At 47.4% G+C, this 22,485-nt stretch overlaps 1 protein-coding gene across 11 annotated transcripts; it reads left to right on the top strand.

Annotated features, from left to right (window-relative positions):
- Nucleotides 1-83: 83 nt before the first annotated feature.
- ARF3 (ARF GTPase 3) lies at nucleotides 84-21,927 on the top strand. Of its 11 annotated transcripts, XM_077954050.1 has the most exons (7): nucleotides 84-261; nucleotides 1,220-1,469; nucleotides 1,796-1,861; nucleotides 16,949-17,190; nucleotides 18,031-18,141; nucleotides 18,359-18,483; nucleotides 19,030-21,927. In XM_077954050.1, exons 4-7 carry the CDS (start codon nucleotides 17,043-17,045, stop codon nucleotides 19,189-19,191), a joined length of 546 nt encoding a protein of 181 aa, XP_077810176.1. In that variant the 5' UTR covers nucleotides 84-261; nucleotides 1,220-1,469; nucleotides 1,796-1,861; nucleotides 16,949-17,042; the 3' UTR covers nucleotides 19,192-21,927. The 11 variants fall into 11 exon arrangements, with proteins under 11 accessions (XP_077810176.1, XP_077810177.1, XP_077810175.1 ...); XM_077954051.1 differs by lacking the exon at nucleotides 1,220-1,469; XM_077954049.1 differs by lacking the exon at nucleotides 1,796-1,861 and having other exon boundaries at nucleotides 1,373-1,469.
- Nucleotides 21,928-22,485: the final 558 nt, after the last annotated feature.

Genomic DNA, 22,485 nt, shown 5'->3' with positions numbered 1-22,485 from the left:
GCGAGAACTGCCGCTTGCTACCGCGCAGCTCTCGCGCGATCGGGGAGGTGGGAAGTATCCCGGGCTGGGGGTGGGGGTACGCCGCACAGCTCCAGTAGCCGTCGCGGCTTCCGGTGCTAGGTGGAGGGAAGGAAGGAGGGAGCTGGGGAGCGGGCCAGGGCAGCGGCCGGGCTGAAGTCGGCTTGGGGAGCCGGAGGGAGCGGAGCGGAACCTGCGGGGCGGAGGCGGCGGCCGCAGCGGCGCAGCTGATAGCAGGAACAGGTGAGAGGCTGGGAAGGGAAGGCGGGTCCTGGTAGAGAAGAGGCTTGGTCAGGGTGAGGGCTGAGGAGATAGAGCGCCTCCCGGGCCCCGCCCGGCACTGCTTGGCGTGGGGCGGTGGTATCCTTCCCACCCGAAAACTCAAAGAGGGGGCGTCTGGCCAGCTTTACGCCTGCCCCCGCATTTGAAGGACGCGGAGCTGGGGTGGGGGTGGGGGGCGCACACGGATTTGTCCTCCGCCTCGCACAAGGAGGCGACCTGGGCTGCAGTTAGGTTGTCGCCTGCAGGAGGTGGGCTGTTGAGGGGGAGGAAAACCGTCCGAGGAGAGGTAATGCGGGGGCGGTGATGGCTGTTTGTATCTTTTCTGTTAAAGGGCTAGGGAATGCTGCTTTCTTCTACTCCCTCTCCCTCCCCCACCTTAGCAATAGGAGACCGGAGAGAAGCCTTGCTGTGGTTACACCCCCTCCCCCATCATAGGGCAGGGGTGCGTAGGGGGGTTGGGGGTTAGCTAACAGGGCAGGCTGCTGGTGTACCACATGGGCGCTATTCTGATAGAGGTTGCGCTTTGGAGTCTAGGGAACCGCAGGTTGGGAAGAGGGCAGCAGGTGGGGAGAGGGTGGAGAGGAGGCAGGAGAAGGGGGAGGGGGATCTGATCTTCCTGGGAGAAGAGAGGTGGGGCCTTCCTCCCCAGGCGGAGCGGGGGCGGTCTCACAGGAGGAGGGAGCATCTTGTCACTGGCCCTGAGTTTGTGTCTTCCAATCCGCTTGCTTTCTTTAGGAAGTACCAGGATTCCCGGAACAGAAAATGGAGCCCTGGCTTACGCGAATCTTTTGAGGGGAGGAGGGGGAGTTGGGGAGGTGGAGTTCCTGTTAAAACGGGCCACTTGATTAGCTAGGTGGTAGCTGTTATTTTTGGGGAATTCCCTTCTTGATTGCATTAAGGCGGGTCTACATCTTTCCAGGCCAGGAGGAATGTGGTGGTGGAGGTGGAGGATTGTGGTATGTGATCAGGAGTGAGAAGAAATAGTAAGGCCATCCTGGTGAGGGAGAAATGTAACCTAAAACCTGTCTCTGCTGTTGTTGGATTGGGTCACCCCTGGTCTATGGCATGAAAGTTTTATTGGGAGATGTGCTGCAAGAGTCTGATTGCTTGGGTCAGTGCAACAGGACAGAATCTAGTCGCTGCATGCCTCCTTGCCTGTCCTCAATCAGGTAGGTAGTAACAGTCTTTGCTGCCATTTTGTCTTGGGCTTCTTGTTGGGTTAGGTGTCTTCACTTGCCATGACTTGGGACATGGGACAGTGTTATGGGACAGTGGATTATCATAGCCCATTGGACTTGAGTTTGAAAAACATGTCTATAAAAGTTCATTCTAAGAAAAAAACTAATCCATTAAGGTTCAGCTTTTCACAGAATGAATGATTGACCTTGGAAGGGCTCCCATGTATCACATATTCACATGCGTCCTGTTTCCCAGCATGGAATTATTACCTTGCATAGTTAGAAGTTTTATAGTTGTCTATCTTGCTTTTCCAAAGAGACTAGAAGCTTTTTGGCTGCAGGAACTGGATTTCATCTCCTCTTCCACAATGCCCATGCAAACAGTAGGTACCCATAATGAACTTAGAATGTATTCACATAGAATGTGAATGGATAGCTTTCTAACTGTAGTTTAAGGAAAGGGCAAGAGATGGCTTGGCTGTCAGCAGAAGTGCCTGGAGATAGCTTAGCAAGGGTACAAAGACCCTTAGCCTTTGTAATTAAGAAGTTTTGGTGTCTCTGCCTTCCTAAGAGGCACAGAATAGGCATAGATAATGGAAACTAAGACCCAAAAAGAGAAATATTACTAGAACACAGAGTCATTATCTGCAGTCCCAGATTTCCTGCTTCCCCATTGTGGGAAAAGGGGTCTCTCCATCAGACCTAAGTCTTTCAAAGTGTTATATATGAATTGGGATCCTGGAGTTTGGAAGAGGGACCAATGTATGTATGTATATGTGGTGTCTGGCACAGAATTGGTACCAGTGAATGGTAGCTGCTATTGTACTGAATGCAAGTATAAAAGGAGAGCACACAGCAGACTGGAAAGAGTGGAAGTGAGTGAAATCGCACAAAGAGTCATATTGTAGCGTGTGTTCATCCACACTACTCTTTTACACTAGAGTCATAATAAGAGGAAGTGGACTCAGGATAGAGGGTGGGATTTATTGGTTAGAAGGAGGAACTTTAAAACCAGGTCAGTTAAAGCTGACTATGTAACCGAAGGAAATTGTAGAATCTGCTTCCCTATATACCTTTATTTTTATCCAGCCAGGCTGGAGAGTAGTGATGTGATCATAACTCACTGCAGCCTCAAGCTGGGCTCAAGCCATCCTGCACTTCAGCTTCCCAAGTAGCTGGGACCACATGCAAGCACCACCGTGCCCAGCGAATTTTTTTTACTTTTTGTAGAGATCTCACTATGTTACTAGGGCTGGTCTCGCTCCTCTATCCTCCCACCTTGGCCTCCCAAAGTGCTGAGATTACAGGCATGAACCACCATGCCTGACCTCTCCTCACCATTTTTGTTGAGGTAAATTTAGAGGCAGAATGGTATAGTAATTAAGAGTGGATCTTGGAATCAGACAAAATTAGATTCAGATCCTGCTTCTGCTAATTACCAGTGCATGTTCCTTATAAAATTGCTTCTGTAAAGAAGGTAATGATACATGGTTTTCAAGAGAATTACTATTTTTTTGGTTGTCAGTAGAATTAAATGAGATAAATGTAAAGCACCTGGTATTGTACAAAGCGTATAGTAAGTACCAAATAGCTGTTAGCTGCTATTAATAATCCATTATCATAATACTAATAATATGAACACTCAGGGCTGCCTTAGAGGAAAAGAGGTTTACAAAAGAACAACTTGCTGCCTGAGGTGCTTGTGTAGAGGGATGATTGTTACCATGAATTTCTATGCTGGTTGTAGTCTTATGAGCAGCGAAATCTTTTTTCATCGTCAGCATCACAGAGGCAGCTCTTGCTGCCTGAGTGGGAGGTGAAGCTGGAGCAAGGGAGGGGCCCTGAACCATCAATTTGGATGTAGGGTGAAGGCATGGGGGCACAAGAATAGTATTCATATTAGAAAAGTCAGTGTGACTCTGAAATAATAGTTCACTCTTCCAGAAAAGAGCACCCTGGTGACCCAGGTCAGGGATTTAGATTCCTAGATCCCCTTATTTTAGGTCTCAGTCAGTATTTGAGGATCTTCATTTAGTCCACTCTTTTCATTAAGTCCAATCTTTAAAAAATGTCTGCTTTTGAGTATCTGTTTCAGAATATCATGGCCCAGAAATTGTGATATCTGTATAACTGTCTACTGTACCTTTTTCACTCCAATATCTGTTGCAAATACAGATAGAGTGCTAATATAACTATTTGATAATAAAAAGACATGGGGAGCTTTTGGAAAGAGTCCCACAGATGTTCGAAGGCTTCATGTTATAGTCAGGTAAAGAACTGACTAAAGTAGGGATTTCATGAATGTGTTAGAGCTTTGCCATGGACTTATGCAAAGGATCTGCCACACCATGTGGTCCAGAAAGGAAATGGCTCAAGATGTTAGAGATCCACCATTATTAGCATATTCCTGAAGAAAGTTGAGATGACTGGGTGTGGCAGGTCTCTTGGTACCTTTTAGTTCTCCCATTACTGCTGAAAGCCTGGCATAATCCTTGCTTTATTAGCTTATGCACAGGAGTTTGTCAAGCATGAATGTTTAAACTTCAGCATGAGCTTAAGATGCAGGAGAGCATTTGCTCTCTGTTGCAATGGTTTATGTCCTTTTTTTTTTTTTTAAAGCAGTCAAACGTTAAATAAAATTTTATTTGAATTCTAATACATAAAATGGACAAAAGTGGAGTTACTTTCTACTGGTGGTGGAAAGTGGGGGGTGGGGTATAATTACACCTCCTCATGTGATCTCTCCGCTCTTCAAGCAGAACCCTTGGGCTCTGAGGACATGGAAACCATTTCTTCAGTTTGTCAGATACAGGGAAAAGGATCAGAGACCACCTATAGAATACTGTCTTCCTCAACCCCACAAGTGTTTTGCCACTCTCAGTAGAACTGTTCTCAACACGCATGTCAGTCACTAGCTATAGGTCAGTCATTGGTGCTGGATGCTGGAGACGTGAAACATGAATAAGGCATAGTCTGTGCTGGCAAAGAGCTCACAGTCTAGTGAGGTACTTTCCAGCCTTTTTCCCATCATGGTATACACAAAAAATGGTAATAGTGAGACTTGAAATCTGAGATGGCTGGCCCAAGAGCTCTAGCCACCCCAAGCCCTGCCCAGCCATCCAGTGGCTGATAGGATCAGTATCTCCAGCTGACCTGTAATGCACTCGAGGCACATTGGGCAGTTCCAGCTCTGGAAAGCAAAACAGGCAAACGTGAATACTGCAGCAAGTCCTAGAGTAAAAGTGTGTTTGGGATGCTGAGGGATCACAGATAACTCTTATACCCCAGGCAGGCAGTTCTCTGTTCCTCTGTGTCCTTAGGCTCCTCTGTATAATGGTTGGCCTTGTCCACATCATGTCTTCCTATTTAAGCAGTTTACTGTCAGCTCCATCTTAACTTGCACAGTGGAACCAGTTTAAGGGCAGAAGATTATTAGGGGTCTAGGCTATTAATGGACTTTCAGTGATTTTGTAATTAAGAATGTACAGTGTTCTGGATATCCAAGACTGTAGAGGTGGGCATTGGATTGGTACAGCCATAGAATATCAGGAGCTGTAGTGGTTGTAAGCTGGTCAGATTCTAAGAATAAGGCAAGCTGAAATTTTTGGGTAGAGGGCAGTGCCACAGAATGTTCCAAAGAAACAAATGAGTCTAGTTTTTATCTTGTCAGTGTTTTATCTGGCTAGGATTCTAAAACAGACCTTGTCCTCTGTTCTGACTCACTTGCTGAGGGTTGTCCATGGTAAAAGCCAGACCCTTCCCAGGCATTTTGGGTCTCCATCAGACAGGGTGGTTCGGGATCCTTCTTCACTTCACAGCTGTGGCCTCCTTCAGGTTTGTGTGTCCTGGAGTTTTTTCCAGGATTGTTCTTTGACTAGATGGGAAGCTGGTGTAACAATTCTGGCCTGAGCCTAAATACCACTAATTGAGTTAATTGGGACTTATTTAGTTAGATATGTTTTAGTTTATATCAAAACTGTAGCTTTGGATCCTCCCTCTTTTCTTTTGTATGTTCTATCCCCATTGGTGTCTATGATGTCTTGCTCTCTTGATTTCCCTTCTGCCCATCTGGTTGCTTCTTATTCTTTCCTGGCCTGCTTTTCTGCCCACTACTTTATTTATTTATTTTTTTAATTAATTTTTTTTTTGAGATGGAGCTTCGCTCTTGTTGCCAGGCTGGAGTGCAATGGCACGATCTTGGCTCACAGCAACCTCCACCTTGTGGGTTCAAACCATTCTCCTGCCTCAGCTTATGGAGTAGCTGGGATTACAGGCATGCGCCACCATGCCCGGCTAATTTAGTACTTTTAGTAGAGACGGGGTTTCTCCATGTTGGTCAGGCTGATCTCGAACTCCCCACCTCAGGTGATCCACCCATCTTGGCCTCCCAAAGTGCTGGGATTACAGGCATGAGCCACTGCGCCCGGCCTATTTATTTTTTGTTTATTTGTTGTTGTTTTTTTTTTTTTGAGATGGAATTGCGCTCTTGTCACCCAGGCTGGAGTGCAATGGTGCAATCTCACCTCAATGCAACCTCCGTCCACCTCCTGGCTTCAAGCAATCCGCCAGTCTTGCCTCCTGAGTAGCTGGGATTATAGGAATGCCCCACCATGCCCAGCTAATTTTGTATTTTTAGTAGAGATTGGGTCTCACCATGTTGGCCAGGCTGAAGTCTCGAATTCCTGACCTCAGGTGATCCACCCACCTCGGCCTCCTAAAGTGCTGGGATTATAGCTGTGAGCCACCGCACCTGGCTCCCGCTACTTTAAATGTTGGTGTGTCAGGCAGGTTTCCGCCTTTGCCCTTTTCTCCTATTCTACTGTGTACACTATCCCTAGATATTTCAGTTAGAATGTATTAGTTACAAAAATAGAAAACACATATGTGGCTAACAGGCTGAGAGGATTTATTAAATCATATAGCAAGACATCTAGTAGAAAGGCAGACATAGGCTGGGTGCCGTGGCTCACGCCTGTAATCCCAGCACTTTGAGAGGCTGAGGCAGGTGGATCACTTGAGGTCAGGAGGTCTCAAACTCCTATAAATACAAAAAATTAGATGGGCATGGTGGCAGGTGCCTGTAATCCCCCAGCTACTTGGGAGGCTGAGGCAGGAGAATCGCTTGAACCCAGGAGGTGGAGGTCGCAGTGAGCCGAGCTTGCACCATTGCACTCTAGCCTGGGCAACAAGAGCGAAAACTCCATCTCAAAAAAAAAACAACAAAAAACAGCAGACACAAAAGAACACATATTGTACAATTCTACTTCTATGAAGTACCTAGAGTAACAAATTCATAGAGACAGGAGAATGGTGGTTACCAGGGGCTACAGGGACAGGGGGATTGGGGAGCCTCTGTTTAACAGGTACAGTTTCAGTTTGGGAAGATTAAAAAGTTCAGGTGATGAGTAGTTGTGATAGTTACACTACAGTGTGAATGTACTTAATGCTACTGAATTGTATACTTGAAAATGGTTAGAATGGTAAATTTTATGTGTATTTTACTATGATTTTTTTTTAAAAAAAGAAGCCAGCCGGGTACAGTGGCTCATGCCTGTAATCCCAGAACTTTGGGAGGCCGAGATGGGCGGATCACTTGAGCCCAGAAGTTCGAGACTAGCCTGGGCAATATGGCGAAACTTCAATTAAACAAAAATTAGCCAGGTGTGGTGGTGCATGCCTATAGTCCCAGCTGCTCTGGAGGCTGAAGTGGGAGGATTGCTCGAGCCTGGGAGTGAGCCATGGCTGCAGTGAGCCACGATCACGCCACTGCACCCAGCTTGGGTGACAGAGCAAGACCCATCTCAAAAAACGAAAGAAGCCAGGCATGGTGGTGCATGCCTGTAGTCCCAGTTACTCAGGATTGCGTGAGCCCAAGAATTTGAGGCTGTAATGCACCATGATGGCACCTGTGAATAGCCATTGTACTTCATCCTGGGCAACATAGCGAGATCCCATCTCTAAAAAAGAAAAAGTTTAATTTACCAGCTTGATATTGTCATTAAGGACCCAACTGAGTTTTTTTCCATTTTTCTGCTCTGATATCCTGGAGTTTTAAATGTCTGTTTCCTTCTCTTTATGGTCTCCAGATTATTCTAGCTTCTCATCCTTCTACATCATCAACATTCAAAGGCTGGACAAGAGAACATTGCCATAGGTCCTTTTCTAAGATTGAGGGGCCAGGCACACAGTGGCTCATGCTTGTAATCCCAGTACTTTGGGAGGCTGAGGTGGGAGGATTGCTTGAGGTCAGGAGTTCGAGACCAGCCTGGGTAACATAATGAGACCTCGTATCTACAAAAAAAACTTTAAAAATTAGCCAGGCATGGTGATGCACACCTGTAGTTCTAGCTACTTGGGAGGCTGAGTTGGGAGGATCTCTTGAGCCCAGGAGATGGAGGCTGCAGTGAGCCATGATCATACCACTGCGCTCTAGTCTGAGTGGTAGAGTGAGACTGTGTTTCTGAAAACAACAGTAATAATAAAAACAAACATGTTCACACTCAGATCTGTTCCTCTTGTATTTTCTTTCTCAAGAAATGCCACCCAGTCCCTAGGCCAGAAACCTGGGAATCGTCTTTGATTATTCTCCTCTTCTGCCTACATTTAAGCACTCATTAAATCCTGTCGATTCTACCATTATGATGTTTCAAGTCTGTCCTCTCCTCTCAATTTCCACCTCTAGTTAAGAACTTGTGATTTATCACCTGTATTACTATACCTCCTAAGCAGTCTTTGTGCCTCCAGTCTTTCCCCTTTCTAATTTACTCCTGAAACTTCTGCCAGAATGGTCTTTCTAAAGCACATTCCTGATCACGTTACTCAGCATAGCCTTTAAAGCCCTTCATGATCCAGTCCCTGCTTATCTCTCCAGCCCCATCCCTCATCATTTTCTTTCTTTCTTTTCTTTTTTTTTCTTTTGAAACTGAGTCTCACTCTGTCACCTAAGCTGGAATGCAGTGATGTGATCTTGGCTCACTGCAATCCCTGCTTCCTGGGTTCAAGCAAGTCTCCTGCCTCAGCATCCTGAGTAGCTGGGATTACAGGCCCGTGCCATCACACCCGGCTAATTTTTGTATTTTTAGTAAAGATGTGGTTTCACCATATTGACCAGGCTGATCTGGAACTCCTAACCTCAGGTGATGTGCCCGCCTTGGCCTCCTAAAGTGCTGGAATTACAAGCGTGAGCCACCGCGCCCCTGCCTTCATCATTTCTTTTACCCACCATGCTGTATCCAAATAAGCTACCTCCCAGTTGCACCTGGCTTTGGCTAATAAAAAGTGCTATCTGGCTGGGCACAGTGGCTCAGGCCTGTAATCCCAGCACTTGGGGAGGCCATGGACGGGTGGATTACCTGAGGTCAGGATTTCAAGACCAGCCTGGCCAACATGGTAAAACCCTATCTCTACAAAAACACGCCTAGCATGATGGCAGGTGCCTGTAATCCCAGCTATTTGAGAGAAGTAGGAGATTTTTCCTGGGATAATCACTTGAACCCAGGAGATGGAGGTTATAGTGAGCCGAGATTGTGCCATTGCACCCCAGCCTGGGTGACAGAGTGAGACTCTGTCTGAAACAAACAAAAAAATTAGCCGGGCGTGGTGCTGGGTGCTTGTAACACCAGCTACTTGGGTGACTGAGGCAGGAGAATCGCTTGAACCTGCGAGGCAGAGGTTGTGGTGAGCTGAGATCGCGTCATCGCATGAATAGCTGGGATTGCAAGGATAACAGTGCGCCATCATACCCAGCAAATTTTGTATTTTTAATAGAGACGGGGTTTCACCATGTTGGCCAGTCTGGTCTCAAAGTCCTGACCTCGGGTGATCCACCTGCCTCGACTTCCCAAAGTGCTGGGATTACAGGTGTGAGCCACCACACCTTGCCTGTAATCTTCACTTTAGGAGGCTGAGACTGGAGGATCGTTTGAAGTCAGAAGTTCGAGACCAACCTGGTCAACAAAGTGAGACTCTTATCTCTACCAAAAATAAAAATAAAAAAGTTAGCTGCGGCACGATGATTTGGGCCTGTATGTAGGTCTAGCTACTGGGGAAGCTGAGGCAGTAGGATTGCTTGAGCCCAGGATTTGGATGCTGCAGTGAGCCTGGATGACAGAGTGAGACCTCATCTCTTAAAAAAAAAAAAAAAAAAGAAAAGAAATTTATATTTATATATATATATATATATATATTTTTTTTTTTTTTTAAAGTGCTATTTGAAACTTAGGTCTTTTTTTCTTTTTCTTTTTTTTTGAGACATTTTCTCTCACTCTGTCACCTGGGCTGGAGTGCAGTGGCGTGATCATGGCTCACTGCAGCCACAACTTCCTGGGCTCAAGTGATTTCTCTTGTCTCAGCCTCCTGAGTAGTTTGGACTACAGGTGCACACCACGACACCCAGCTAATTTTTTTTTTCCCCCATAGCGACAGGCATTTGCCATGTTGCCCAGGCTGGCCTTGAACTCCTGGGCTCAGGCAATCTTCTTGCATCAGCCTCCCAAAGTGCTGGGATTACGGGTGTGTGCTGCTGTGCCTGGCTCAGTCTTTATGCCTTTGCACACACTTCCCCTGCCCAACTCCCTCTTTATTGTCTGATTACTTCCTCTTCTTCCTTTAGGAGCCAGCTCAGGTATGACCTGAGAATTATGTTTCAGAATCACCCTTTACCCTTCAGTGTTGATTTACTGCTCCAGCTTTCTGTCCACATAATACTATGTGCTTACTCTACTCTTACTCTCACACTGTTTTGTAATCCTGTCTTTACTAGTCTTTTCCATTAAAGAGTGAATTTCATGGCCGGGCACGGTGCTCCCACATCCCAGCACTTTGGGAGGCCGACGCAGGCAGATCACGAGGTCAGGAGATCGAGACCATCATAGCTAACACAGTGAAAACCCATCTCTACTAAAAGTGCAAAAAAATTAGCTGGGTGTGGTGGCAGGTACCTGTAGTCCCAGCTACTTAGGAGGCTGAGGGAGGAGAATGGCATGAACCCGGGAGGCAGAGCTTGCAGTGAGCCTAGATTGCGCCACTGGACTCCATCCTGGGCAACAGAGTGAGACTCAGTCTCAAAAAAAAAAAAAAAGACAGTTTCATGAAGGCAGAAACTGTCTCCCTCTCTGTATCCCTAGTTCAGTATGCTCAATAAATGTTTGATGAATGAGGCTGGGTGCGGTGGCCCACGCCTATAATCCCAGCACTTTGGGAGGCTGAGGCGGGCAGATCACAAGGTCAGGAGATCAAGACCATTCTGGCCAACCTGGTGAAATCCTGTCTCTACTAAAAATGCAAAAAATTAACCAGGAGTGGTGGCACGAGTCCCAGCTGCTCGGGAGGCTGAGGCAGAAGAAGCGCTTGAACCTGGGAGGCGGAGGTTGCAGTGAGCCAAGGTCGCGCCACTGCATTACAGCCTGGGTGACAGAGTGAGAATGTCTCAAAAAAAAAAAAAAAAAAAGGTTTGATGAATGGATGAAAGCTGGTATCAGAAGCTATTTCTTGACTTTGGGAAATCTTTAAGTCTAGTACATATCATTAAGATACTAATCTACGAGTTCTTATGTTCTGATTTCAGTGCTCTTGAGACAAGAACTTGGAGTTTACACAGGTCATAAGCCAGCTGCACCAAGAAAACTCAGTACAGGCATACTCTGCTTTTGTTTCTTTAAATTGTATTGGTCTACTGGTTAGCTGTGCTAAAAATAGCATCTCTATTAGTGATATTTCAATTTGAAAATTATCTAAGAACAAATCTGTTTTTACTGCACTCTGCCTGGCAGCAGAGGGTTTGGAGACCCTGGTCTTCCTTCCCCTGGACCCTGAAGAGGAGGAGGTAGTGCCAGATCAGGAGTCCCCTCAGAGGTGTCTCATAGCACATTCTTGGATCATTCACTGGAATCAGGTAGAGGGAGTATGTGTGGCCGACTGGGATGTGTGACTCTCAAAAGCACCTGGAGATTGAGGCAGGTATGTTCCTGCAACATATGTAAGGAAAGATGGTTGAGTAGCCAGTTACAGCAACAGCCTGCTTCTCCTGGGGGGATGAGGTGGGGGCAGTGAGTTGTCCTCAAGTGAGGATATCCTTAGATGAGGCTTAAATCAGCTGATGTGCTTAACTGAATTCCTTCAGTGTCCCACACAGATTGTACTAGAGCACGTGTTTGGGTTCCTATTGTTTTTACCTGTGATAATAAAGTTTCTGACTGTAAAAGAGAACCTGGAGATACCTTCTTTTTAATAGAGATGTTAGTATATTCCATTTTTCATCTTGAGCCATTCACTTTCAGTCTTAACTGCTGATTCTTGATATCCAACAGCCAATGGAACCCTGGCATTTTGCCCTGTCAACACAGGAGTACCATCTGTGATGAAAGAGTAACTATAGGCTATATAATACATGGAGAAACAATTCACGGTTTGTTGACTTCGCCATTCTGCTTCCTAGTGCTTTTCTAGGAATGTATCGTGAAAGCTATATAGCCAAAGATTTGTATTCATGGCACGAAGCTGAAAGCTGCTACCATCTTGGTGGTAGGGCAGCATGCTCTCTGGTATTAGCAAGGGACAGGGAAAGCCAAGACAAGAAAGCCAGCATCCCCTTTGAAATGCTCATTTAAATCAAGCTCCAGATTATACTTAAAGAAAAGTCATGGCCAGATGTGGTGGGTCATGCCTGTTATCCCAGCACTTTGGGAGGCTGAGGCGGGCGAATTGCTTGAGGCCAGGAGTTTGATACCAGCCTGGCCAACAACAGAGGTGCAGTGAGCAACCTCTGCCTCTGCACTCCAGCCTGGGTGACAGAGTGAGACTCTGTCTCAAAAAAAAAAATTAAATAAATGAAGAGGAGGAGTCATAACGTCCATTAGTTTCAAGGCCCTGGGCTTCGCCAGGGAGACACATGATAGCTACTGGATGTTTATTTTTTGAGATAGAGTCTCACTGTTAACGTAGGCTGGAGTGTAGTGGTGTGATCTCGGTTCACTGCAACTTCTGCTTCCTGGGTTCAAGTGATTCTTTTGCCTGAGCCTCTGGAGTAGCTGGGACTACAGGCATGTACCACCACGCCCAGCTAATTGTTTTTTTTTTTTTTTTTCTTTTTGAGACGGAGTCTCACTGCTGTCTGCCTGGGCTGGAGTGTGATGGCATGATCTTGGCTCACTGCAACCTCCACCTCCCGGGTTCCAGCAATTCTCCTGACTCAGCCTCCCGAGTAGCTGAGATTACAGGCGCCCGCCACCACGCCTGGCTAATTTTTTTGTATTTTTAGTAGAGACAGGGTTCCACTGTATTAGCCAGGATGGTCTCGATCTCCTGACCTTATGATCTTCCTGCCTTGCCCTCCCAAAGTGCTGGGATTACAGGCGTGAGCCACCGCACCCGGCCAATTTTTGTGTTTTTAATAGAGACAGGGTTTCACCGTGTTGGCCAGGCTGGTCTCGAACTCCTGACCTCAGGTGATCCACCCACCTCAGCCTCCCAAAGTGCTGGGATTATAGGCGTGAACCACCGTGTCTGGCCCCTTTTTTTTTTTTTTTTTTGCTTTTATTTTTGAGACGGAGTCTCCTCCCTCTGTCGCCCAGGCTGGAGTGCAGCGGCGTGATCTCAGCTTACTGCAGCTTCTGCCTCCCGGATTCAAGCAGTTCTCCTGCCTCGGCTTCCTGAGTACAGGCGCGCACCACCACGCCCAGCTAATTTTTGTATTTTTAATAGAGATGGGGCTTCACCATGTTGGCCAGGCTGGTGTCAGACTCCCAACCTCAGGTGATACACCCACCTCAGCCTCCCAAAGTGCTGGGATTACAGGCATGAGCCACCATGCCCGACCAGCTGTTTAGATATTTTATCAGGTATTCGTCAGTCCCACTGTATATTAAATGGCAAGAGAGAATCCCACCAATTCTAGTCTTCTAGTCCTTTTATGTTGTTCCCAAAGCAGTCCTGGGTCAAATATATGTGGAAAATGGCTGAGAATGGACAGGATAGCTAAGCAACCCTCTGTGCATTACATAGAGACACCAAATCCTACTGGACAGAAGAAATAATGTAAGGACATCCTCAGATGAAGCTTAAATCAGCCAATGTGCTTAACTGAACTCCCACAGTGGACTTCGCACTAGAGGGAGGACAGATTCAAAATAAGTAGACATGGTCTTTGCCCATAGGGAATACACAGTTTAATGGGGGAGACAGTAAATACACAGACTTACAAAAGAAGAAAAACTCCACAAGGTAGTAAGTGCCACATTGAGTGGTTAAGATCATTCAAAGTAAGGCCTTGATGTGGCATGCCAGGAAATAGAAATAGGTGTAACACTGGGATCAGCTTTTGAACCAGGACTTCAGCATGACAGCCTAGCAAAGAAGAAGATCAAAGGACAGTGTACCCATGTTCTGGGGCAAGGCATATTGACTACTTATATCTTTTTCAGCCACCACTATACTCACAGTTGGTAAGCATTTAATCAGCAATAGTTTTAGTCATAAAGGACAGCGAGGTAAATGTGTGGCATAAATTTAATTCAGAATCTGGGCCAAAGCCTGATACCAAACCTTTACAGCAAAGGGTCATCTGGAGCTGAAGGAAAGGCTCCCTGAGCAAGAGACAGAGTAAAGACTAGGAAGACTTGGGGAAGGTTTAAATTTCATGAGGTGTTAGTAGTATAACCAAAAACCACACTACTACAAATTGCCAAGGTTGGTGAGAGCTGTTCTTAGCTGGGTAGGTCCCTCAGGGGTCCTCAGGAATCTGTCTACCTGGGTGGGTTGAGACAGAGTAGAGAGGAAGGCTAGCGGGTGGCTTGGCTGAAGTTGAACCCTAAGGTTGAGTAGCCCTTCTTCCCGGTGTGTGAACCCTCTAGATCAGGGGTAGGGCTCATCTGGGGAACCTACTGAGAGTGCCACGCCTGGCTCATTAGTGGCTGTCTGGGGAGGCCTTTTGAAGATGAAACACTTCATAAGCACTCATTGTTTCTGTTTTTTTGGACAAACTAGTACTTTGGTCTTCAGGGACTGTTGATCTGGCTCAGTTGCACTAGTCTGGAATTTGCTGCAAACTGAGAAGGGTGGTAGGGGGAAATGTCAGAAGTTTTGTAAAAACAACCAAACTCCCACCAAACCCCCATGCTTGTAAGTAGGATTCCTCCCCGTCCACCTTTCACATTCTTGGGTTTGGGTGCACTTTGTCTTGACCTGTCCCTTTGGCTGCTGTGTTTGGGGTGTGTGTGTGTCTCTGGTTCCCAGACTCTAGAGAATGCCAGCAGCTGGCATATGGTGATTGCTGAATAAGCTGCCCGCTGACACATGCCTCCTGCAGGCACAGAGAACTGGCTTGTATGGGTGATTCTGAATCCTCATTTTATTATTGTTTCAAAGATGCATTTCTGTGGCTATCCTGTGCCATAGAGAAGAGAGAAAAGAAGAAAGGAAATGAATGAGTGAATCTGATTCTGTCTGTTGGGGCAATGGCTAGGGTGAGCAGATAGACATTTTGTACCTTCATAATGATTCTTTTGGTCGTGTTCATCCTTTTAGCAGGTATTTTTTGTTGTTGTTGTTTTTGTTGTTGCAGTTGTTGTTATTATTATTTTGAGACGGATTCTTGCCCTGTCACCAAGGCTGGAGTGCAGTGGCATGATCTCAGCTCACTGCAGCCTCCACCTCCCAGGTTCAAGCGATTCTCGTGCCTCAGCCTCCCGAGTAGCTGGGACTACAGGAGTGTGCCACCATGCCCGGCTAATATTTGTATTTTTAGTAGAGACAGGGTTTTACCATGTTGGCCAGGCTGTTCTCAAACTCCTGACTTCAAGTGATCCACCTGCCTTGGCCTCCCAAAGTGCTGGGATTACAGACATGAGCCACCGCACTTGGCCTCAGCAGGTATTTGTTACGTGCCTACTATATACCAGGCATAGCATCCAATCTGAGTGAGCTGTCAGTAAAGTCAGTAGAGACCCTGGGGGTTAGTTCAGTTTTTCAACTACTGTGTCCTTGGCACCATTCTTGGTACTGGAGACAGAGCAGTGAACAAAACACATAAGGAGCTGAAATCTTAGGTAGAATAAAACAATCAGCAAGAAATAAATATATAATGTGTCAGATGGTGATAAATGTTATGAAGAAAAGTGGGATAAATGGGGTAGAGAGTGGTGTGTGTCTGTGTTATACAGGTGGTTATGGGAGGCCTCTTTGGTAGGAGACATTGGAACAGACAGGTAACTGAAGGGGGTGAAGGAGTAATCCATGATGGCTATCTGAGAGAGAAGCATTCCAGGCAGAGGTGATAGCAAATATGAAAGCTTGGGGCCAGGCATGGTGTCTCATGCTTGTAATCCCGTGCCCTGGGAGGCTAAGGCAGGAGGATTGCTTGAACCCAGGAGTTTGAGACCAGCCTGGGCAACATGGTAAGACCCCACCTCTAAAAAAAAAAAAGCTTTGAAGCAGGAAAGGAAAGTGTTGGGGAATTGGAGTGGAGTAAGCAGAGAGAGAGTAGTGATCTCGTGACAGAAGTAGGGGAGTGGAGGTCATGTAGGACCCTGTAAGCCATGGTTTGGGCCTTGGGTTGTACTGAAAAGGAGCCATGAAGCCACTAGAGGGTTTTGAACAAAGGAATCATATGACCCGAGTTTGATTTTAAAACCACCCTAGATGCTATATGGAGATTAGGCCGAAAGGCTTAGGGAAGAAGCAGAGAACCAATGAGATGACTGCCTCATTGCAGCGACCATGTGGGACAGCCCCCTCCTTGGATGGGCCACAGTGAGCCAAGGATGCACCTAGCTGAGGAATAAAGGGGTAACCCCGCCATACCCCACCTCTCTACTCCCAGTGCCTTGTTGTTTGAACAGGGCACAACATTTGCAGTTGGCATTTCACAGAGTGTAAAGGATCAGCCTCTTTTAGGAGTACGACTTTCTTATTCCTCATTTATTTTGGTGTGGAAGAAAGATGGAGTTGCAGAAATATAGGACGGGAAGAGGCAGAGTCTCTTGATTAGAGGAGAGAGCATAAACCTTGGGAAACTGGCAAGCCTGAACCTTGTCGGGAGTCACAGAGAGCCACTCCTCATTCCACTCCCTCCTCTTCCACCCTTGCCAGAAGTCTCAGGGTAAGTAAGGTTAGGGGAGGGAGAGGCATTAATGATCTTGCAATGCCTTGGGGTATAGGGTAGAATAGCAGAACTGAAGGGACTTCAGAAATCATCTAGTTCAGTCCCCCTTTCATTTACAGGTGCAGATATGGAAAAGTGAAGTAACTTGCCCAGAGTCACATGGTTAGATTACTGGCAGAGCAGGGATCCTTAGTGTTTACTGCTTTGTCTCTGTTCCCAAAGACTCAGTATGTTAAGTGGGCCTTGGTATTTATAGTCCCCTCAGACTCTCGGTTTGTCATGAATGAACTCTAGCCATGACCTTGGGAAATTCTAATTACGTGGAAGTCCTGACAAGCAAATGATGGTACGATTTTACATTTCCTTTGTCTAGGATCAGGTCTTCCATACCAGGGACCAGGCCAAAACCAGACTGCCACTGCCCCCTACTTGGGCCCCACTGTCCCCAGAAAGCAGTTGCTGTGATCATGGGCAATATCTTTGGAAACCTTCTCAAGAGCCTGATTGGGAAGAAGGAGATGCGCATCCTGATGGTGGGCCTGGATGCCGCAGGAAAGACCACCATCCTATACAAGCTGAAACTGGGGGAGATCGTCACCACCATCCCTACCATTGGTAAGAGCAGAGCTTGGATGTGGGCTTTCATGCCGGCAGCTGAGTCAGGGCAGGGACCTCCTATTCCTGGTTCTCCCACCTGGCCTCTTCTCCCCAGGCAAGTCCATACAATTTGTGGGGTTCAGAAAAGAGGGGGGTGTTGTTTAGCTTACTAGCAGATGCTGGGGCTGCTGTTTGCCCACCTAACCTGGCTCTCCCTGATGCAGGAACTTCCATGGCCTGGCACTCAACAGTTGCCCTCAGGCATGGAGTTGGTTTTTTCTCTGTGTTGTTTGGAAAGCAGGTGAAAGGCTTTGATGTTCCTTCCAAAGGCTTGGAATTGCTTGGGTTTAGGTCTTTGGTGGCCAATCTTGGTTACAGTCTGCTGAAGGGAGGGAGAACATTTGCCATGTAGTGGGGGCTCCAGTCAGCATTCTCAGCTGGCTCTGCCTTTGGGGCTCCAGGATGCCAGCTTACTTCCCTTTCTTCACTCTGCCTCTCAGGCCTCACATCTTAGCTGAGGCCAACTCTGGTAGCCAAAGTACCAGAGTAGGGCTGAGTCATTTTGTAGAAGGGAGCACCAAAGACTCAGTGGAAAAGTCAGGAAAGTTGGCCCACGTTACCCAAGCAACTGTGAACCTCTTGACCGACTTTCCTCATCTTCTTCGACTTCTCTTCGGTTTTCATTTTGGCCTTCAGGCTGCTAGGTTAACGATTACCAGGTCTGAGGAAGCCTTAGGTTTTTTTCCATTGTTGGTGTCATGGCCACCACTGGGAGAAAGCAGAACCAAACTCATTGTGGTGGTGGTTGCGGGGCTAGTGTTTGAGGCCAAGTGACCATTGCCTGTTTTTTTCCCAAAGGATTCAATGTGGAGACAGTGGAGTATAAGAACATCAGCTTCACAGTGTGGGATGTGGGTGGCCAGGACAAGATTCGGCCCCTCTGGAGACACTACTTCCAGAACACCCAAGGTATGCCCAGGCCTAGCATGGGTTGGTTGGGTTTGAGCAGAGTGTGTGGCTGTCTTTCTTGTTTATGGGTGGCCAACTGTTACCCTGCTATAGCTCCTGGGGGCAGAAGAAAGGGACGAAAGGGAGCAAATATTTGGAGGGTGTCAGGCAAGTGTCTTCTTGTTGGGGGGAGGGGGTTACCTGTCATCTTAGTGCAGCCCATGCTCTGCCTCCCTAGGGTTGATATTTGTGGTCGACAGCAATGATCGGGAGCGAGTAAATGAGGCCCGGGAAGAGCTGATGAGAATGCTGGCAGAGGACGAGCTCCGGGATGCTGTACTCCTTGTCTTTGCAAACAAACAGGTGAGACTTCTTCCCACCCCAGAATCTGGGAGACAGCAAACTGGCTGTGGAAATTGTTGGGTCTTGGGCCTATTATATGGTAAACCCTTTTAGTATGCTCTCAATTTTAGAAGTGTGGGAAATTGAGCAGTTGGCTTCTTTATGCCCCTCTTCTCGTGCCCCACCCCAGCTTTATTTAGCAACATTGCAGTCCTCAGGGATTGCCTCAAATCTTTCTTTCATCTTGCCTATTATCTACTTTAGGTGAATTGGCCTCACTCCTGCTGTCAGACAGACCTGATTCTTTGGTCAGTTTGAATCACGTCTCTTGCTTCCCCACCAATCTCGTATTTGGTTTCCAATTCCTCAGTACAGTGACCTCTAGTGCCTTGGATCTTGGGTTTTAGGGTGACTAAATCCAAAGTAGCTCCTTAGGATCTTGGTCTGGGTTTCCTAAAATAAAGGAGGAGGGGAAGGTGCTGGTACACATTTCTTTGGTAGATGGGTGTTCTAGAAGCCTTTAAAAAATCCTGAGGCTTCTTTTTGTGTGTCTCCCACGTGCTCCAGGATCTGCCTAATGCTATGAATGCTGCTGAGATCACAGACAAGCTGGGCCTGCATTCCCTTCGTCACCGTAACTGGTACATTCAGGCCACCTGTGCCACCAGCGGGGACGGGCTGTACGAAGGCCTGGACTGGCTGGCCAATCAGCTCAAAAACAAGAAGTGAGAGCCAGACAGCCCTAACCAAGCACCCCACCCACCCCTGACATACCTGCTGTCACCCTGCCCCAGTCCTGCCCCTTCCTCTCCACTGCAAGTGTGGCCAGGGCCCTGGGTATCATGTCCGCATGCCCAGCAAGAGCCTTGCCTCCCCTGCCTCCCCTCCTTTTTCCTGTCCACCTATATGACCAATCCCTAATTGCTGTCCTGATGATGAGTCATTCCAATTTACTGGATTTTAAACAAAAACAAAGTTGTTATGGTTTCATGGGGTGGCCCCTCTCTCTCTCACCCTCTGGGTTTCGGGAGGTCGAGTGGGGTATTCTCTTTGTTTGGCAGTGGTTGCTGTCCTCTTGGCATCTGAATCCTTTCTCTGTCCCCACAAGCCCTTCTACTCCCTGTTTGTCTTTCCTTCGCCACCCTCTCCCTGTTCTACATGGAAATTGCACGGGCCTCTCTGTGTTTGCGTGCATGTGTGCGCCTGTATATACATGTATAGAGAGATATATTTGTGGGGGCCGGGGGGAGCGGGGAGGGGGTGGAGTTAAGCTCAGGGCTTGCAGCCAGGACACTGCCCACTGGAGCCTGTCATCTGCCCCTTTCGTGTTGGTGAGATTAAGGGAAGAAGGTGGGAGGGCATTAGTCAGGCCGGACTACCCCAGTCTTTGACTGGTTACCCACCTCTCTGCAGTTAGGTTTTTCTGGATGACAGGACAGATGATGGATTCTCCACCACCATTTTCCTTGTACTCCTCTCTCCACCCTTCTTAGGACTGGAGGGTGGCATTTATCTCTAGATGACTGTTCTCAAGGAGATGCCACTGTGCTCTGCCTTATTGTTGGGAAGGAGAGAGGAACCCACTCACTCTTATCAGCTTAAGAGTGTTCAACTGATCCTTCCCGATCATCCTCAGATCTGTTCGTCTGGAGCTTGACTAGGGGGTGGGGATGGCAAGTCCGTGGTGTGTGTTAGGGACCCAGGGCGTTGGGGGAAGGGAGGCGAAGGCCTCAGGCTTTCCATCTTCATTCTCTTTTGTTATTAGGAGGTGAGGCATGGATCAGTCCCATTACTGCCTTCCAGTGCCCCACCACCCTTCGATCTTGGGCGCTGGATGGTTCATCTGTCTTTGGTCAGAAGTTTTCTCACCCTAGTACTCCTGTTGGCCTGACCAGGACTACTGGGTGTTCTAATGAGGAGCTGGGAAGTGGGGTGACATAGCTGACCTTAGTATCAACCCCCCTCTTCTCCAATTCTTGTTTTCTAATCCAGGATGTGCTAAAGGATGAAGATTTTCTATTGTTTCCAGGCCCTCAGACCATCCTTGCTGTCCCTTCACCCTCCATGCCCCTACCCTCCTCACCCACTTCTCATAAATGGATCTAGGGGTTAGAGTGGAGGAAATAAAATCCTGAAGTGGTTGTCAGTGCTTGTGGGATGCATTGGTCTTCAGGGTTCTCCCCGCATTATTATGTAGTTGTTCAGAAGTTGCTGCTACTGCATCTCTGTCTGCAGGGGGCCCTTGTCCCTGAGGTCCTGGCCTGGGTCCTGACTTCTGTAGTTTCTGTGAAGACGTAGCTGTCCTGTGGGCTTCTGTGTGTGCTGGCTGCGCCCTGAGCTTCCAGACAGCTGTCCATAACCTTTCTGTGAAGGTCAGGGCCCAGGGCCCCCCATAGCATAGCTGAGAGATCCCTTCCCAGTAGGGCTGTCCCAAGCCCCACTCCATGAGGCCAGGTTTCCTGGCCACTTTTATCGATAGCAGGTGAATCAATACTAGTAACCCCATCCAAGATTGAACTGTGAAAGAGAGGTTCCAGGGGTATCTCCCTCAGTGCCAGTTACTTAGTGATGTGTTATCCACGATGCAGCAGGTGTGTGCAGGTATCTTGCTCTCTAGGCCTGTGGGTGTGTGTGTGTATGGGTGTGGGTGTGTTTGTGTGTGGTGCTTGTGTGGGGGGGTGTTGGAGGTTCTATTTCATTTAAAAATGTATTCATTACCCTGGCCCCACAGATGCTTCCCTCCATACTTTTTATTTGCTCTATTTCCTCAGATTTATTTTGTCCTGCCCCATTGCCTCTCCTTCCCTGAACTCTTTCCTTTTCAATCTCAACTCATTCACTGCTGTTGCTTGTTTGCCCTTTTCCATGTATTTTTTCCTACTTAGGATTTTCCACTCTATCTTTGTGGTTCATGAGGACTTTGCCTCTTCTCCTGCCTCATTCCCTGACTTTCTCTAGTTAGATGCCAGTCCTAAATAGGTTTTCCTCATTTCAGGCCTCACCCCTCACCTTGTTTTTGGGGGGCTCCAGGGACCAATCTGGGGCTGAAAATGTTAGGAGGTGGCCTTGGTGCTGCCCCAGATCTGTCCAGCAGGGAGCAGTAAGTGATCTTGGTAGTATCCCTGGCTGCTAAGCCCTTGGCAGGGGTGGTCCTTTCTACATTCCCATTCACTTAACAGCTCTTTTGGGATTGGGTATTTCATTCCATTTCTGCCCACTCCCTCTCCTCTCCTCTCCTCTGGTAGGTTTAATTTTATGCTTTCCCTGATTCCAGCTTCCTGCTTCCTGAGGACTCCCCGCTCCCCCCACCCCAAAGTTTGTCTGTGGTGTTATAGTGGTAACTGCAGTTCCTTCTCTGGAATGTAGACTGTATATGTTTAATAACTCACCTTCTCTATCCTTGCTCAAAATGTGGGATAACACGATGACTGTGACCCTGGTTGGAAATTAAACTTGTTTTATGCAGCTTTGGAGCAGACCTTCATCTTTGCTGTGCAGCAGCCGTGGGACAGTGGTTTCATGTGAGGGGAGTCCTTTTTCTGGTCCCTCTCTCCATAGTGCTCCTTCTTTCAGCAAAGGGGTAAAAGGCACACTTGATTGATAGAGAGTAAGGTTATGGAAGAACTTAGTCCCACTCACACTGGTTATTTCTTCCCATCGTAACCTGCAGGGGAGCCCAAATGAATTGGGCACCAGAGTGTGAGGGCTTTGTGACTTTCCTCCTCTAGTTCTAAGGTTTAAACCTGAAGTCAGCCACATTTCTCACCTGTTGGTAGACTGTAGGGACTTCACTGGCTGAAGGGCCCTGAACTTGGAGGGCCCCATGTGCCTCTACTCTCAGATCTCCTCAGCCTTGCACATGAGGTGCTTCTAGTTTGAAGAGTCCCCTCACTAGTCTAGTTCTGGACTTTGGCAGTGAATAAACATGAAGGATAAACGTCTGGGCAGTGTAATGACCTTGATCCTTCTTATAACTAATGGCCCTGCATCAGCTCTACTTTAGGCGTGTGGTTTTTCATTGTC

This window comes from Macaca mulatta, chromosome 11, assembly GCF_049350105.2.
Source record: "Macaca mulatta isolate MMU2019108-1 chromosome 11, T2T-MMU8v2.0, whole genome shotgun sequence".
In the NCBI taxonomy this organism is placed as follows: domain Eukaryota; kingdom Metazoa; phylum Chordata; class Mammalia; order Primates; family Cercopithecidae; genus Macaca; species Macaca mulatta.
Note: the sequence above shows the minus strand (reverse complement) of the source record. Positions and strands in the feature narration are given on the sequence as shown.